Raw genomic sequence first — 13,039 nt, 5'->3', positions numbered from 1 at the left:
CTGAAACAAAATGTATCATGTTTTATAATTTAAAGCCAGTTTACGAAATCACAACACTTGCATAAAGCTAATATAGGTAGCCTGTGTATTATAATATCATTATCAAAATTGATGAAGTAATTATCCGTGCTCCATTCCAACTCAGATGTTTTTTAAGACAACTGAGATTGTGGAACTCCAATTTCCTCCAAATCCTTCTATCACTTTTTTGAACAGAAATCCAAACAGACCTTCTCAGGTACGAAATCAACGTTGTTGATGTACTTTTGCAGTTTCTGCAGGATCTGAGGCTTGATATTGTCCTTGTCATAATCGGCGAGACGTTTGAGGAAATTGGGATCTCCCAGGACTTGCTTGGCACTGAGCCAGTCTGGTCTGTAAGGAAAAGGGCATGAAACTGGGGTGCAGTGAAAAAAGGAAATTTACATAATACCGTACTATATATCGGAACAAAATGATGAATTAAATGCAGAGTAAAAGGCACATGACCACCCAAGTCATGAATTTTGAAAGATTAAGATACCTGTAACTTTTACAAATCACATGACACACATCAATAGTAAGACAAATACAATCTATGAACGTAGAGTAACAAAAGACAAGAAAAGATTCATATTATTGTAACTGTTCATATCATCAGCAGTAAGTGAACTATCTACACAGCATCAGTGTGATGTGGGAGAACAGGCGGTGAACGACTAAAGCAGATGGGAGATTGGACATGCTTGGATTTAGTGCACCATATTAACGACTGAGGACACGTTAGGGTTGACACAGGGACAAGTACCCAGACAGTCCTGTAGACACCCTGATTAAAAAATAGGCCCAAATCTCACACAGTTTGCAGAAAGCCCGTAAAACCACAACAATGATGATGATTCTTTTTGAAAAGACTGAAATATGTTGATAATATTTCAGGACATGTTAGCGTCATCATTTTCAACCTCCTTCATCAAAGATGTCAGAATGTAGCAGGGATTATTGGGATTATGATGATGAGACATCACGGTAAATTAATTGAGAGAAGGATTCCTGGGTATTAGCCAACAGAAAATCTGCAGATGACCATTAACCATTGGTATTAAATTAAGTGTTTATTACTTTTGCTGAAAAAAAGGAACTAATCATATTTAGCATATATATTATATTTCATTAAGCCTTAAATATCTGGTTTGTTCTCATGCTCCTCTAAATTCCTCAGGAGTATTTCCTTCTCAATAGAATAAAATAGGATGTAACATAACTAGCTGAGGTTTTAGAGAAGGGAACTTGTCATAAGAGAGGCAGAGATACAACTCATATTAAAAGTCTTTGATGAAGAAAGGTTTTGTGTTTTTAGAGACAGAGAGAGGCAAACTGACTTGGCGTTTAGCAGGATGCAGACAGCCTCCATGACAGTCATGACAAGGTCTGGGGGTTTGGAGAAAACTTTGATCTCAGAGATGTCAGCCTTGTCGAGGGAATTCAGAGCCTGAGTGGCGCCCTCCAGGGCCGGGAGCGCCTCGTCCACGTCCCTCTGGGCATCATCGGCTATGGCCTGGGTGTCTTCAGCTTTGACCTTGGCTAAAGCCTCATCTTCTGTCACTACTTTACGCACCTGTGGTGAAGATAGTTTTTGTATTATACATATCATGCTTTGTCAGCATGTTATGACATCTTAAACTCAAATATTAAAAATAATACAGTCTTGTTTTTGGTCTCTCTGACAAACACAGACCTCGTCAGCGCTCTCCTGGTCCACTGCCAGTTTCTCCATGAGGGCATCAACATCACTGGACTTTTGTTTCAGGATCGGCTCCAGAGCTGAAAGTTTCACTTTCATTTCGTCCACCAGCACATTGGTCTCCAGCAGTTTGGTCAGACCGTTCTTCACCCGATCCCGGGCCTATTCCCAAACAGCCCCAAAAATATATTACTTTGTTATGATTATTGCCACAGAGAAGATTACTGATAGTAAATTCCAACAACAACTGAAATTTATCACTGAAAATTACTCATGCATTTAAATGGTTAAACATACGAGCACTAGCTGCTGTCTCTTCTCATTCAGCATGCCCAGGTAGAGGTTGATGAGCTCCAGGTAGGAAGTGGGTGTGGTGTAGTATCTGCGTCTCAGCTCCGAGAAGAAGCGCTCAGCCATGTCTGTGACACTGACATGGATCTCCACACACATGGTTGAAAAACTCTGCTTCAGCTCATCACTGCCAAAGTCCACCTCTTTGAAGAAGGCCTGAGAGACAGAGAGCAGCGCCTCCCGAGGCCACTGAGCATGAGATAGTACAAGAGGAACGAAAACAAGGAGAGATGAGGTTTGCAGCAGAAGCATGAAATGTGGCATTTGCTTTATCTCTTATTTGAACAGTGATTTCACAGAGCAGCAATAAAAAACATTCAAAATGCAATAATAGAGAAATACAATAAGATGGGAATTACAAGCTTCTACAACAGAGTTAAAATAAACTAACTCTAGATATGTTAAAGTAGGGCATGAATATAACTACGTGAGCCAAAAGTGATAAATAACTGTATGATCCCAAATGAATAAAGGGGAAGAGAATAGTAGATAAGGGGGATGAAAGAAGAATGCTAGACGGTAAATGGAATATATTTATATTGTTATTTTCTCGTCTTATCAACAACTCAAACTTTGTACTTTACAGTACAAGTCGCATTCACCCATTCACATTCAAAAACATTGACAGTGCCTGAGGTTGCTATGTTCAGCACTTTTCTATCACACATCAGTCAAGGCAATGTGGGGTTTGGTGTCTTGCCAAAGGGCGCTTTGGAAGACTGAAATTGCCATGGATGGAACAACCGACCTTCTGGAGATTGGAGGAGGAGATAATACATATATTTAATCATTAGATAATTCTAATTGAGTCAAAATTAATCTTTGCATTCAAGTATAAGGAAATTCCTCATGGTATACCTGAGACATCCTATTCGCAGGAGCGGGACTGACGGACAGAAGGTATAAAATGAATATGGTGGAAAGTAATGCCAGTGCAGAGGAAATTATAGTATATCCAGGACCAGCGGCACAATGGAAATGTGACGCAGAATGAAAGAACACTGGGACCAGGATAGTAATTTGTCCTACCATTCACATGGGTGATTTGTGCTTGTGCATGTTTATGATGGTGCCTAAATTCTATTTCCTTTGATCCATAATATTAAGATAACACTAGCCGTAGTTTCACAACTAAATCAGAGTAGAATACATGAACAGACAAGGACAGAAAAATAAGAGCTGTCTTTGCATACCTGCACAAACCAGTCAATAGTGCAGCAGTTCACCAGTGAGGGAAACAAGCGACAGCGGGACCTGAAGGAGTCGCCCACGGGACTCATGCACAGCACAATGTGCAGCTTCTCCCGCACACGAGAGATGAAATACTGGAACACCTGAGGAGATGATCACACACACATGCAGAGAAGATTCTATAATTTTGAGTTTTGGTCTCAGCAGGCAGAAAACATTGAAGGCTCATGTTTTCCTACAGCTCACCTGGGGGCACTGAGCTTAACTGAGAGCCCTCGCTCTGAGTCTATAGCTCTGTTAAAAGCACAGTGTATGTGTGTTGTTTAGTTTGAGCAACTGACAGTGGACAGTGTTTGTGTTACTTCTCATTTTGTTGCTACCTGTGTGTGAGTGTATGTGTATGTGTGTTTTTTTCACGTGTTTAACATGCAAGAGGTCTCAGTGGCAGACATAGATTTAGGCTACTGTCCAATTCAATAATTTACTCAGCTCTGAATTAATCTATTTGTTTGCACATGTTGCAATTTCATACTGAACAATACCCTTTAGAGCCTGAATGGCATGTGCTTCCTAAAGTACTGTACGAGTGTTTATGCAGACCTCATCCCTGTTCTCCTCATTAACTCCAGCATCTTTGGCTTTGGGGCGGGTGGCAGCCAGCACTTGTTCCAGCTCATCTTTCTCAAACAAGTTGGGCACCTCGCCCGAGTTCAGCATGTTGTTGATATCCTCCAAAAACTCCTCTACCACAATCTACAACAGGTAAAAGAGAGTGGACAGCAGTGGTGATAAGATATACAAAAAGAACAAATAGATAATCGTGCCCTCTATAAATATCAACCTTTCCTCCATACCTGAGTGTCTGTAAATAGGAACACCATATCTTTGCCATCCACACCGGCCATTTTGCAGAGTCTCCTCAAGTCTTCATGGAAGCTGTCATAGTTGTAGCCTCGACTCAACTCAATTTGAAAGCAGCTGTACCCACACATGTGGGCCGCTAGCCGAGTGAGTGACTGCTTGCCTGTACCTCCTACTCCTACTAGCAGAGCATTGCCTCTCTCCTGGCGAATCATACGGGCAATCCTAGAGGATGAGAGGCCAAATAACTGACAACACTTGTAACGAAAAAACACTCTTATAACACTGGTTAGAAATATATATACATATATATATATATATAGGTCCCTCTGGTTCAATGCCATGTGAACCATGTATACTTGTATTTAAGCAAAAGACAGTATTACTGTGCTCAAATGCTAGTTAAGTTGTTGCGCTTGTGTCTACCTACTTAATGCTGAATCCTCTCTGCCTGCTGAAGTCAGTATAATGTATTTGGATATCTTTTATCTGGATATCTTTAGGGCTCTCACCTGCACTCACAAATATTTTTTCTCTCTTAGGGTGTGGTGGAAATGGTCAAATTGGCAGGTTATTAAGTTTTTTGGTTTAGCTTGCATCCCGCCTCATCCCCCTAAAATCACCATTTGACAAAAGCTAATTTAAACATTTAGGAGGCTACTTATCATCATCAGCACGTGGGGCATTTTATACAGTGGAGATAAAAAACTATCATAATACAAGTATCCTACATGTGACATTCTTGGCCCAGGTTTTTCCAGATATCATCCAGTGGCAGTAACGTCTTTGGTGTAACTTTCATCTCACCGTTTGTAAACTTCATCAACCAACCAAGTCACCTTGTAAAACAATTTGAAACTTAATGGTTTTTTTGCACACACCTGGAGACATGCTCGATGGCATCCTGGAAGAAAACCAGCTTGGTCTCCTTCGAGAAGGTCATGTTGTAATCATCGAGGTAGTCCTTGAGGACAGTCTGGATCTTATCCATGTCCGTCAGATCCTCATACAGACGGTCCTCTTTTTCTGCACCCATCTAAGAGGGTTTTTGAGAAAGAAGGCAGAAGGAATAAATAAATGGTTTTGAGGTATGTCATTGAAAACACAGAAATCCAATGTTCTCTGAATCATGTGATTACTATGATAAGATCTGACCTTGATGAAGTCTCCGAATATGATGGGCTGAGTCACAAAGTATGAGGGCTCCAAAGCGATACTGAAATATTTGACTGGCAGAATGATAGACAGGGTCAAAAAGTGGGATAATCTTCAATCAGTGATGATGCAAAAAAACGTAGACTGGACCTAGATTGACATTTATCAGTTCAACATGAGCAGGACACATAAAAGCTTGTGTATGTTAAGTGAACATGTTAGTTCTTACTGGCCATCTCTGAGACGATGGTGTTGAAGTAGGTCTTATCTTGGTTGTTAATGAGTCGATCGTGGAACACCCGCTGACACTCGTGGCAGAAGAGACGGAAGATCTGGTTGTTATCTCTCACTTGACTCGGCTCACACTGCAATATGCCTGAGGAGGAAGAGAGAGAAATACATGTTTGATTTTTAAATAAAATAAATAAGCATACTTCTTAAGCACAAAGAATGGAAAGAAGAGCTCTGAGAACATCAGTGTTTCTGAAAAAGCAAGTTTTTGCTTTTCACAATTTTTAGATAATGGTTAGGAACACACATGAATGTAAATGTGATGTGATATGAACAATATGATGAGATGGAAAGACTGGGCGCTGGTTGATGAACCCTCACCAACAGCACTGTTTATTTCTAAGGGGCACTGTGTGTTTGAGAAATGCACCCTGTGTTAAACAAGCAGTGTGCAGGAAACAGTGGTAGAAGACACTTCTGTTCATCTCCGTGTTCTGATGATGCCTGCTGGCTAAAAGAAGTGAGGGGGAGAGGGAAAATAGGCAGAAGGGGTGATGGGGTAGATAATTTGAGAGCGTGAGGCTGAGACAGAGCTTATAAATATAACAAATGTGGCATGAAGAGATAAATTGGAGCTGTGTTGCATGCTGTGGAGGTACAAAGATTCAAACTCTTTCAGCAAATCCAGAACTGAGTTTGTGCTGCTGTGCAAGACCCTAGTTTACACCAAAATGTTCAACTTGTCAAAGTAAAAGCTCTAGCTAAACATGAAGCATCACAGTAACAGAACCTTGTGCTTTTACTTTGGTAACTTGCTCAAGAGAAAGCGATTCTATGAATGTTGCAGTCATGACAGAAATCAGCACCGGCAACACAATAATAATATTGACTTTATCTAAATGATCAGGCGGCCATTTTGACCTGCGGCACGACCCACACTGCTGTAGTTTATCCCAGGACGTAGAAGAAGACATGTTTAACTAGGACCACATACTGGCTGTTACAGCCCGCCCCCTCTGACTGGTCGCCTGTTTATTTAATGTGATAAATCTTTTAAAGGTGCTGCGTGTTAAAATGGCACCAAACGCATCTGATCGATCTGAGTTCCACACACATAGAGACATTTGTGGAATTTCTATGTAGATGTAGGTTTTCTTTAATCTGTCTCAAAGTAACATTGACCTCTTCATCCAACAGCAAATCAACAGACTGTAAATATCTATGACTGCTCTGTGCAACATCCTGCGTGTCAATTGACCTCCATGTGAACCAATGCCACTCACAGGAGGCAGGCGCTCCTCTCACCTTGCACACACTTGGAGAGGTCCCTGAGATTGAAGACATAGTGGGACTTGGCTGGTGTCGGGAGCAGATCCACACTTAAACGGTTGTAAATCTCCAATGCTGCATCTACTATGTTCCCAGCACAGTCCTTCACCTCTTGGGCAAAGTCGTTGAGGAAACCGCTCAAGATGGCCTGTACGGAGGTTCACAAGAGTTTGGAACAGGCATGGAGTAAAATGTGATCACAGAAAACTGAAAGAAATGAGTGAAAGGGAGAAATGTCTCTTTAATGAGAGTGATTGGGTATGTGAGTGTGTATACTGACTTTGAAGATCTGCTTCAGGCTGTGCTCTGAGGGTGTGGGCAAACACAGGATAGTGAAATGGCGGATGAATCTGGGGGTCACAGGGTTGCGGCCCCCTCCTGGTGGAGCACAGGCCGCAGCAATGGTCATCTCCTGAAGGAAAGGAACGAGGGAGAGTAGAAGGGCAGGATATTAAAAAGGAGATTGAGTGAAAGTTAAAGTAAAGGGAAAGCACATCACGCTCCAGCTTTATTTGACTTTTGCTGCACTGACTTTGGAAGGACTCTGGTTTTTAATAATTGACATCAAATTCTTGCATTGATATGGTATTTCAATAAAGTACGTGAGTGTGAGGTAAAGGTGAACCGAAAAATAAGTATACTAAATAAACAAGTAAGTTGGTTGCTTTGATTTGTGTGTTGTGCAATGTATCATCACACAGGATTAATCACAGACATACAGGTATGGTTTCTTCTGAATCTTTAGCTTGCGTTTAACCCATCACAAGGACACACACACACACATTCATATTCACACACTCCACTTTATAAGACATCATATCAGTCGAATGTACAATAGTTTCTGTGTCTATGTGTTGTTGTATGGAAAGTACATTATTGCAAAGCAAACTTTCTATTATTGCAGAATCTGGGTCCGCAGCTACAAACACACAGGCCCACAAGATGAATGGGTTTCCAACAGAAACGGACAGTCTTCATTATTACTCCAAGTAAAAGACAAATTAAGTTGGTGCTGACTTTGTAAAAACAAAAACTAAGGACCCCCAGTGCATTAACACTTTTTCCCTGAGCAGAAAACCAATCTTAAACAAATCCTAATGATTAAAAAAGGCATTCCATTGTTTAGAAAAACACACAGTTGTGTGCAGTTTTTCACTGAGGCAGATTAGACCATCAATATTAATTTTAGCTCTGTGAGTGAGCCCCAGCATCTGGATGGACACATTTAGAAACAGACAGTGAAGGTTACAAAAAATGTGCAAACAGATTTCTGGTCCTAAAGTCTGGTCCTATGACAGCTGGATCTTGGCATGAAGCACCTCTGAAGCTCTGTCAAGTTAATCAATTAACAGCAGCTTTTTAGCAAGCAAGACTACGTCAACATTTTTTGGAATGTTCCTTTTTATATAAACGGCCTCTAATAGACATCTTTTAAAAATTCCTACTGATGGCAGCTTTGACTGGTCTGACCATTCATAAAAGGGACAAAAACATCTACAGGAAACTGAACCAGCTCAATGCACATGAATACCTGTGCATAGCGGCACTAATTCAGGATCACATTAGACCTGGAGTATCAGAATGTTTTCAGGACCCGTCTAGTACTTGAAGTTTACTTTATGTTTGTTTGGGTTGCTGTAGAATTTGAGGCACACATTTCCCACAAACACCTCCCACACATTATCACACAACGTGGTGTTTCTTTTATCTTCATGGTTGCAGAAGACATAACACTCCACTTATCCAGGGATACATACATGTTAATTCACAAGGTTATTATAAAGATCAGCTCAACATCTAAAAATAGCAGAGGAGCAGAAATTAGGAGGGAATTGTTTCAAAGTAGTGGCGCTACCCAGGGGGGTCCAGAACGTGAAACCCTAATTCAAAAAAGGCTATGACGAGAGTTCTTACTACAATTTGAAGGCTTAGGTGCAGCAAACAATCATTAAACTGAATGACTGATCAACCAATATGGAGTGGGGCCAGGGCTGACCTGTCACCACTGCTTAAATAAATTCCTAAAGGAAACACACAGCTAATTTATAGTTTCATGGAAAACTCGCTTCTTTTATGTGTCTCATATGAATTTGTACCTGGATCTCCTTCCAGAAGAACTTGGTTCTGTCATAGAATCCAGAAAAGTCTTGGAACTGACGCAGGAGCTCTATCGGCGGCTGAGAGCCGTAACTGTCCAGCTTTGGCATGTTCAGGTCATCCACGAAAACCACTAACTTCTTGTTGCCAGGAGCGCCTACAGGGATGGAGACGGGCGAGGAGACGGTTAGCGGAAAGCGGTTAACAGAGACAACTACAGAACAGATGAATGGAGGGCTACTGTATATGAACAAAGGAACTTTGGCGTGACTGGTTAATTGTAACACGTATTCACACACTTCATAATACATTACGGCATGTGAATGAATTATTGTGTGGTAATGCAGTTGAGATCCAAACATTTTTCCATTGGTATAGATGTAAGATGGAATTGTTTTTTTTTTACTTTTTAAGTCAAGTGAGAAAAGCAGCCTGTTGAAATATTTAACAGGTGACAATTTTCTGTCACATGTTGTGATCATCATTTCAGGTGAGAGCTCATCGGACACAGCCCTATCAGAATACATGCACTTTACCATTGTGTATACTGTTTACTACATGTGGGTATACTGTGTACGACGTGTGAGTTTACTGACTTAAACATCTGATTGAGACAGAGACATTTTATTTAGGAGAACCTCCAAGATGTCCTACCCATTATGTTTTTCCTTTTTTTCTCCAGTTTGGACTCAATGATCTCCTGCGTGCAAGCAGAGGAGGTCTGAGCGGAGAAGCTGATGAAGACAGGAAGGTATCCAGACTTTTCTTGCATACTGTTGAGGAGGCCGCGAGCCACCACGGACTGAAACAAATAGACCCATAGAAAATCCTTTAATAACATCTTAGTGTTGCAGTCTACACTGTCTTTAATTTTAGCAACAAAAGATTAATTTTCAAAATAAAACAAAGTATCCCAGCAGTCACATATCACTGGGGTGTTTAAATTGTATTTACTTTTCCAACAAACATACTGGATTGATTGTAATATAGTTTATCTGAATGGCTGCAGTTAATATTTGTCAAATTTTATGATTTCAACCAAGGATTCGTTTGAGGTGGGTGGAGATGATTTATTATTTAATATTTTCATTAGGAAATTTTCTTTTTCCCAATTGACTCTTTACTGTTACTTTCAACCCTGCCACCTATAATGATATTTCAACCCAGATGTCCCTTTAGTATCTCGGAAAGGATATACATGGGCGAATTATTATCACCATTGCCTTGTAGCCAATTAATCTTGTTAAATAACTTGCATCAATTATATCACCCAGTTTCTATCTACAGATATGTACACCACACTGTTGTGACTGTCCCGGAATCCTCACCTTCCCCACTCCAGTGCTGCCAGTGAAGAGCACAGAACGTCGCACAGACAGCAGTTTCTCCATTAGGTATCCGTAGCGGACGGTGTCGGTGGTGGGAACCAGCATCTCAAAAAAGGGCTGCTGGTTGTTGTATTGGAACACAGGGATTATCGTCTCCCATGACTCCAAGCGCTTGTTGTCGAAGTTCATGTACACGCTCCACAGGGTCCCTTTCTTCGGGAGCTACACAGCACATATGGATGCACATTAATTAAAACACAGACAAACACTTTAGGTAGTGTCGACATTAGACTGTATGCAAGTTGTTCTTTAAAAATCCTTAGACATCCAGTGTGTGTGTGTTTGTGTGTGTGTGTGTGTGTGTGTGTTCACATGCATACGTGAGTAGTTTGTTTCCCCTCAAGCTTCACAGCTGTGATCCGGATGCATTTGGCTTTATCTTATGGTAAAGGCACAAAACTGTACACATAAACCATTTTCTGACGTTGCAAACAGCGACATCAGCCCCTTATGCACAGGCTGATAAATAGATTTTGAAGTAGATAAAATGTTCCATAAAATATTCTGCCTCCATGAACAAAGCTTCATGGAGGCATAAATGCTTACTTCACTTTAAGCAAATAACTTTCCATATCCTGTTGTGCTGAAGGACTCTAGTTTCCTTTTGTTTCATTTACATTCCTGTACCTCATTCTTTACCCATTTTAAATTACTTTAAATTCTCACAACCCTGTGATTCATAATTCTCTTAAGTTGGAAAGGTAGAATAATGATACTTTATGGAACTTTGTAATCCACTGAAGTTATTACTAAAATGTACAATATGGATGCTCTTTCTTAATGTCTTCATTCACATGAGTGAATGACATGATCAAGAAGAATTCCCTCTCAGATTGGCTGTGCTCCAGCTAGATACAGCCAGTGTCAAAAGCACTTTGGTGTTATATATGATAGGAGATAACCTTTGGGCCTTTTTACATATTTCATTCATAGACCAGCAAACTCAGTGAAAGATGGATTTGACACTCATGTGCATTATTTTGTGGCCGTTGTGCCGGTGATCTCCTAAAAATAATTGCGCAAATGATAATAGGTGCAATCATGGTAGAGGCAATAGTATTTAAATGAGTGTTTTGCTCTACGGACAGCAGAGTGACCACAAGCGCAAAGCGAAATTTAATGCACTGGATTTGGTGTTAGTGTAAGAGGCAAACAAACATTTGGTTGAGCTACAGCGAAGAAATATTAATATATAGAGAAAGTTAATGCTCTGGGTAAAACAAAAAGAACAACCGATAAAATAAGGAGAAGATCGCCGGACATAAGAAGAAGAAAAAATTAAAAACTAGTTCATAAAAAGCCTCGGAAAATAAAACAGGTGAGGAAGAGAGGCCTTTGACCAATATTGTGCAAGAGGTGAGAGCTGTGTCCTCTGTGGCACGAGCGCTCAGGCGCGACACTCAGGCCATTGTGGCGCAAACAGAATGCACACCAGGCAACGGGTCAGCGCCGTATCCGGTGTGACGATGACTGTCAGTGCCCTGGTAAGAGTGGGATTATTTTTGCTTCTGTCAATCCAAATACGTTAACACGAGAAGAAGAAACCCGTTCTCACCGCCTATTAGCACCTAGCTTTCAAACGTATTAAATATAGACCCAGTCAACACCACAGCAATTATTTTCAGGCTTTGTAAATCACAGTGCTTGTGCTAAATTCAAGTTTTTGTATCTACTCCTCCCAATACTTTGCGCTCTCGGGTAGAAACACCCGATATTGCACATTCATTAGGGCAAACGCAATCCTCAGTGTGCACAGTTACTGGATCAGCTTGCAGGTTTTCTGCGGGTGAAATAAACTTTACACACGTTTTTACACGCGCAACCCTCTAGCAGATCAGGCCCTCTGTGTATTTATAGGTGTAATGAAAGCTTTAAAAAAAGCTTGCAATTAAGTTAATCTAATCCTGTGTGTAACTGTGTGTGTGTGTGCAGTAAATTACCTTTGCTATGCTGTTGTCTGCAAACTGCTCTCTCACAAAGGAGTCCAACGAGTCCCAGTGAGAATCGTTCAGGTTGCCACCGACTGACCACAGGTAGCAAAATATGAAGGTCTGACATATTACGTTCTTCATGGTCTTGGTATCCTAACACCAACATAAACACAAAAGAAAGGAAGGAAGAAGCTCACTCATTAAATTATGACATTAGAAAAATAAAGTATCCACAGCCTACAGTGTGCTTTTGGATAATGTAAATGTTTAGGTGGGGTCCAATTATCTGCAGGGTATTAGACCCCGGTTCAGACCTGGTATCAGCATCTGTCCTGACTGATTTAATCACAAGCAAATGCATCCAATCACTCACAGCTGATTCAAAGGGGGTTTGCATGTGTGTGGCTAAATATGTTTTACTGTATGACCACAAATGCTTCCTGGGCCACATACTTTACAAAAGATCACTAACATCCTCACACCCACTCCAGCTTAAACCTATTTTTATGCTTTTCAGTGCACAGATGAACTACGATCTCTATTAATAGACTTGTGGGGCATAGACTGAAGTGGAAATTACCATATTGAGATCGGGCCCTCCTTTGCCCAGCAGCAGAGTCTGGAGCAGGAAGCACAGGCTGGTGACTTTACTGATGTCCACCTGGTGAATAACCTGATTGCAATGCTTCAGAACAAACCGGAGACCCTTCTCAACATACTGCTCAAAGAGCTCCAGCAGGTATTCGCGCACTGCGTCCGGCAGCTGAAGAAAAGAGTGATGG

At 40.9% G+C, this 13,039-nt stretch overlaps 1 protein-coding gene across 1 annotated transcript in view; it reads right to left on the bottom strand.

Moving 5' to 3' along the window:
• The window catches only part of dnah6 (dynein, axonemal, heavy chain 6), a 51,901-nt gene that overhangs the window by 20,227 nt on the left and 18,635 nt on the right, over positions 1 to 13,039 (bottom strand). Inside the window, exons 39-55 of the mRNA XM_062387302.1 lie at positions 12,838 to 13,020; positions 12,267 to 12,410; positions 10,267 to 10,488; positions 9,593 to 9,740; positions 8,938 to 9,095; positions 7,122 to 7,253; positions 6,818 to 6,989; positions 5,511 to 5,657; positions 5,282 to 5,355; positions 5,008 to 5,162; positions 4,120 to 4,351; positions 3,866 to 4,018; positions 3,268 to 3,408; positions 2,021 to 2,263; positions 1,718 to 1,885; positions 1,362 to 1,597; positions 231 to 375 (exon numbers count right to left, since the gene is read on the bottom strand). Coding sequence (XP_062243286.1) covers positions 231 to 375; positions 1,362 to 1,597; positions 1,718 to 1,885; positions 2,021 to 2,263; positions 3,268 to 3,408; positions 3,866 to 4,018; positions 4,120 to 4,351; positions 5,008 to 5,162; positions 5,282 to 5,355; positions 5,511 to 5,657; positions 6,818 to 6,989; positions 7,122 to 7,253; positions 8,938 to 9,095; positions 9,593 to 9,740; positions 10,267 to 10,488; positions 12,267 to 12,410; positions 12,838 to 13,020 — 2,853 coding nt within the window. The remainder of the gene's footprint in view (positions 1 to 230; positions 376 to 1,361; positions 1,598 to 1,717; positions 1,886 to 2,020; positions 2,264 to 3,267; positions 3,409 to 3,865; positions 4,019 to 4,119; positions 4,352 to 5,007; positions 5,163 to 5,281; positions 5,356 to 5,510; positions 5,658 to 6,817; positions 6,990 to 7,121; positions 7,254 to 8,937; positions 9,096 to 9,592; positions 9,741 to 10,266; positions 10,489 to 12,266; positions 12,411 to 12,837; positions 13,021 to 13,039) is intronic.

This window comes from Platichthys flesus, chromosome 5 (assembly GCF_949316205.1).
Source record: "Platichthys flesus chromosome 5, fPlaFle2.1, whole genome shotgun sequence".
NCBI classification, from domain to species: domain Eukaryota; kingdom Metazoa; phylum Chordata; class Actinopteri; order Pleuronectiformes; family Pleuronectidae; genus Platichthys; species Platichthys flesus.
The sequence above is the reverse complement of the archived record's forward strand: the minus strand, read 5'-3'. Positions and strand labels throughout refer to the sequence as shown.